This window comes from Octopus sinensis, unplaced genomic scaffold, assembly GCF_006345805.1.
Source record: "Octopus sinensis unplaced genomic scaffold, ASM634580v1 Contig03061, whole genome shotgun sequence".
Lineage (NCBI taxonomy): Eukaryota > Metazoa > Mollusca > Cephalopoda > Octopoda > Octopodidae > Octopus > Octopus sinensis.
Window position 1 is genome coordinate 1 of NW_021826228.1, and position 5,000 is coordinate 5,000.

Sequence of the window (5,000 nt, forward strand, 5' to 3'; positions counted from 1 at the left end):
GTGATCAATGCAACAAATGTGAGTGGAGAGGGACAATGTTAAAAATGAAAGATGGATGTTACGTGAAGTGGTTCTGGCAGGTGAGAAGATAACTGCTTTCACAGAAAAGATGATAAAATGTGTAGTTCTCTCCTCATTCAACTACAGCATTAGAATAATGTACTTAGATATATGATAGATAATGAGGGGCTGGAGAAGAAGTTTTGATGAGAAAATTAAATAAACGGTCTAATTGTGTATATAAATATTGTATTTCTGAAATTCAGTTTTGCTGAGATGGTTGGGTTTCCTTGAGCATAACATGTTACCAATCAACCCATCTTCAACCCTAGCTTCATTCCGTTCTAGTCTTCGTATGTCCTCTGCCGTCGAGGTTCGTGTCTCACTACCATACACCATTGCCGTTTGAATACAAATATCATACATTCTACTTTTTTCTCTAAGAGGGAAATTTCTTTCTAACTACACAGTTAGAAACTCTCTGAACTTTCTCCGTCCTATTCTTATTCCGTCAACTCTGACAATTTTGTGTGACTGTTCTTTTCAATTTGATACAAGTCTTTATTCTTCAGTTGTCCATTCTTACTCTGTGTTGACTGTATTTTCTGACAGTTTAGTTCTTTGAAATTTCTGTCTTCCGATGAAGTGGTAAAAATTTGCCACAAAAACAATTGTAAAGAATGAAATTTGGAATAAATATTTCTCTCTCTTATTACAAAATATGGATTTGTATTCTATGGATATTGCAAGCAACGAACATAGATATTGGAATTGTCTTCATAGCTACATTTCTGGGATTGTAATAGACTTTACTGTGTGCATGTATGTGTGTGTCTGTGTGTCCAAAGTATCTCCAAAGCAACATAATTTTGGAAAGATCTATTTTGACAACAGATCACCAAAATTATTTTTATGATTCAAAACTAAATCATGGAGAAAATAAGAAAACGATGTTGTTGGTTATTACTACCATATTGTCATCGTGTCACACTGCCATTACTATGGCATATTTGGACATTTGACCTGTTTGGAATTGGAAGAAATTTAGAAACACAACAAATCTGGAGATTTTAGTCAATTCTGAACTTACCACTCCACAGCATGATCAAGAGCTGTTTTGCCATCTCCACCCTTCATATCCAAATCAGCTCCAGCCTCGATTAAGAAATTTATAAGATCTGTTTTGCCCACTTGGCAAGCTGCCATCAGATATGTCACACCTTGTGAACTTATTTCGTTAATCTGAAGTGAAGAAAGGGAAGGCATGTAAAATATATTAAAGAGAGAAGAAGAGAGAGTACGGAAGAAGATGCTTGGGTGAGGATATAGGGATATGAAAGAGAAAGAAAGATGAAGAAGACAGATTGATATATATATAATATATATATATAATATATATATATATATATATATATATATATATTTATATATATATACATACAAACACACACATATATATGTCATATTGGATGGTTTCCCTCAAACTCAGATTGGACTTATTTAGAATTCCTGTCGTCCTAAAAGGGCCAGGAGAGTTCATATGTACATATACACTCTACATTTCCAGTCTGGAATCTTCATTTTTTTTTTTACCAGAATATCAACTTACTGGAAACTTCCAGAGATGTGCAACTACACAAATACCCTCTCTCACTCATTTATCATATCTTAAATGTATTGCTTCTCTGAGCATCAACACACAAAAATCTTTAATTCCTTGCAGCTAACTTGCTAGAATTCCACAGATTTATCCACCATCTTTCCAACAACATTTCTGACCACCTCTGGAATTCAATATTTCTACCATTTCAGACATGCTCATAAAATCAAAATTAGCCAAGCTACAATGATTTTCAGAAACGTTTATTTCACATTAAAATTGCCAAAGCATGGAACAAACTATCTACGTTGGTTGTTAGTTGAACCCTTCAAAATAGCAGACTTCCTAAAATCCATTAACACTACTTCTGATGTTCCTATGCACCCGTTCCTCTTTCTACCCCTTTCATTGCTCTCTTTTCTGCCTATGGGTGTTTTACCCTATGTACTATGTCATACACTTTAGGCTGCCATGGGTGTTTCTCTCTACATGACTTTGTGTTGCTTTCTGACCTTACATGGGATGGGGGAAGATCCATAATTAGGGGAATCATACAAATCTACCAATTCATTTTAAAGGAAAAAGCGTTTCTTATTAAACGTAAGATGTCTGTCTTAGTTACAACCTCACTTTTGTCTGACTGAAGTGGTGGGGGAAAATCACTTCACAGATCCCCCAGTATATTACTGTTACATTTGATATCAAATAGGAAGCGAAAGAAAACACTGAAAAGATTTCAAGTGTGAGACGCTGACACGAGACATGCTGCTAAATATACAGAGACTATCTGAACAAACCAACTGTAGAGATTAGACCATAAGATGGTGTGTAAAGTAATTGAATAGGTAAAGATCTATAACGGGTGAAAACCCTTAGGAATAATTGTGGTGAGTTGATGCATTGAAAACCTCTTTAAGTTGGTCATTGAAGCTATTACAAAGGAAATATTTGTGACTTGATATCTGTGGGAAGTTCTGAAGGACATCAGGCTCTTCTAAATATGTCCAAAGTGTGAAAAAGTAGACGCAAAAGAAAGGAAGTGACAGAGAGAATTATAATATTAAGAAAGCAGGGAGTAGTTTGAGGAATCTTAATAAGGCAGCAGTATCAGGGCTTGCATTAGTTTGTAGTCATACGGTATGTAAAAATGTGTGAGTGGTTCATACCCAACTGTATTACAGCTGTACAGACAAGCAACACTATCAACTTCACCTGGAGGAAAACACCTAGCCTCACTAACTGGCAGACATTCACCCACCGTTGAAATACATGTCTGATGGTCAACAAAAAACGTAAGGATTGTTTCTGTATTTCACCATCTGTCAGCTCTTTTCCCTCCCAAATTACAGCCTAGATTTCTGGTCTCTTACCAAGAATTATCTCCATAAATTAAGCAGAATCCTTTTACCCACCACTCTCTAACTGTGGAGAGGCTCTATACCTGTAATTCTCAAAAATTTCCTATGGCCCCTTTTTCTTTTGCTAACAACTTTTCAAAAGCTTTTCCCCTTGCTATAATTCAGTGTCCCTCGTTTTAAATGTATATAATACCAGGTGAGAGTATTTTCTTTCTGGGTCCCTGTCTTGACATGGGTGAATACTAACCACAGGCCCACCCCACAATAAATGAATATTTGATACATCACCCCTTCACTTTAGTTACTGATTGAACCTTTACTCAGGTAAATATTATTTGTGTTTCATATATACATACTCCCATTTGTTCCTCATAAAATTTTCCACAGCCCCCAACCAGGGGTAGTATTAATCTCTTTGGAAAAGGCCTGCTCTATATTCTTGTAGAGAGTATCTCATCTGCTGACTACCAGCCTACTATTCGAATGTCCAATATTTCAACTATGAAGTAAAATGTCATAAACAGCCATCATCTTCATCCTTTCGGTATCTTCCTCTATTCAATGAACTCCAGAATAGTTCTGTAAAGCCAGATCGAGCAGATGGTAGGGTCGATTCCTATGTGACACCCCAGTGTTTTCATATATTTGACAGAAAAGAGAAATGGTGTAACCCTTGACATCAGTAAAACTTTCAATTGTTTCTGGCGAGAGAACGTCATGACAAAGTCACCACCCATCTACTGGCTCCATCTGTCTCTCATCTCTTGGACTGAATATTTCCTGCCAGAATACTCCATTGCAGTGAGTGATGGTTGGCTTCTATCTCATTCACATTCCATCAACTCGGACATGCTTTAAGGTTTGGCTAAATATTTATGAAATCTAGTAATGATGATTAGAGATGAAAGAAAAGAAATACCTGTGTTTATTTAGGAACAATTAATATTGTGTATAAAATAGCAATCAACTTTGAGAAGACAATACACAGAACAACTTACTTTTTGTGAATTCTTTTTAATATATTCTTGAATATTTTGAGTGTCGCCAAGCAAAAGTTTGCTTATATTCTTATCAACTTCCATCTTTTAAATGAAATATGCTAGAAAACGAAAGAAATCAAAAATGTCAAAACCTTATAAAATGAGGTAAACAACAATATAAAGAAGACTGTGTTTCTCACATTTCTCATAAAATATTACAAATATTGGAAACTTCAGTTCCTCTAAAATATCATTTACATCTGGATGTCCTTCCTGGCATTAATAAACCTAACAACAGTCATTGTGTTGTGTCTCTTGGTCAGCTACATTACTCTGCTTATTACAGTCTGATTGGTGACAATTAAACCCTGAATATTGGAATGTACAGTTTGTTGGTCAGCCAGGTGGAGACACTGTTCCTGTTGAGCTTGGATTTGTGGATCATACCTCAGCTAAGTGGAGACACTGTATACCTTGCGCTATAGATCATTCCTCAGAGAGGTGTAAATACAGTACCCTTTGAGCTGAGGGCCTATGGATAACACCTTGTTGTTATTCAACTCACTGATTACGGGGCGCAGGTGTGTTTGATCAGAACTTACCTGGAGCTACTCAACAACAAATTCCAAGAACTTAGAAGTGATGGAAACAGTTATAAACAACTAAATGCTTTATCAATTTCGATATCATTTCCCATTCTGTGACCATCACTATGGTTCCATATTTTCAAAACACACACATATGCTTTTTGGTTATTTTTTCATGTTAGTCAGTATCAGAAAGCATCACCCAATAATGAAGTTTGCTCAACATATCAGAAGATGAGATTAACAAAGATTTTAATTACCAAGAATATTATGTTATTAAAATATATTTTATAATGAAGGATCCATCACATAGTATGAGATAATAATTTATTTATTCATAGAACGGATTAAGATACAAAATACTTAATACTTGAAGTAAGACACAAAATTTACAACAATATTAAAGCTTGAGTTGATAGAAATCTTAGGCTGCCGGACAAAATGCTTAATGGCATTTCTTCCGAATTTACATTCT

General features: G+C 35.4%; 1 protein-coding gene across 1 annotated transcript; it reads right to left on the bottom strand.

Annotated features, from left to right (window-relative positions):
* Positions 1-1,090: 1,090 nt before the first annotated feature.
* On the bottom strand, positions 1,091-4,056 carry LOC118760982 (protein VAPYRIN-like; the record flags this gene model as incomplete). Its single annotated transcript, XM_036498617.1, has 2 exons — positions 3,957-4,056; positions 1,091-1,242 (listed from the first exon to the last, which is right to left on the bottom strand). Coding segments are annotated over exons 1-2 (236 nt in total), but the record flags the coding sequence as incomplete, so codon positions are not given.
* Between the last annotated feature and the right edge of the window lie 944 nt (positions 4,057-5,000).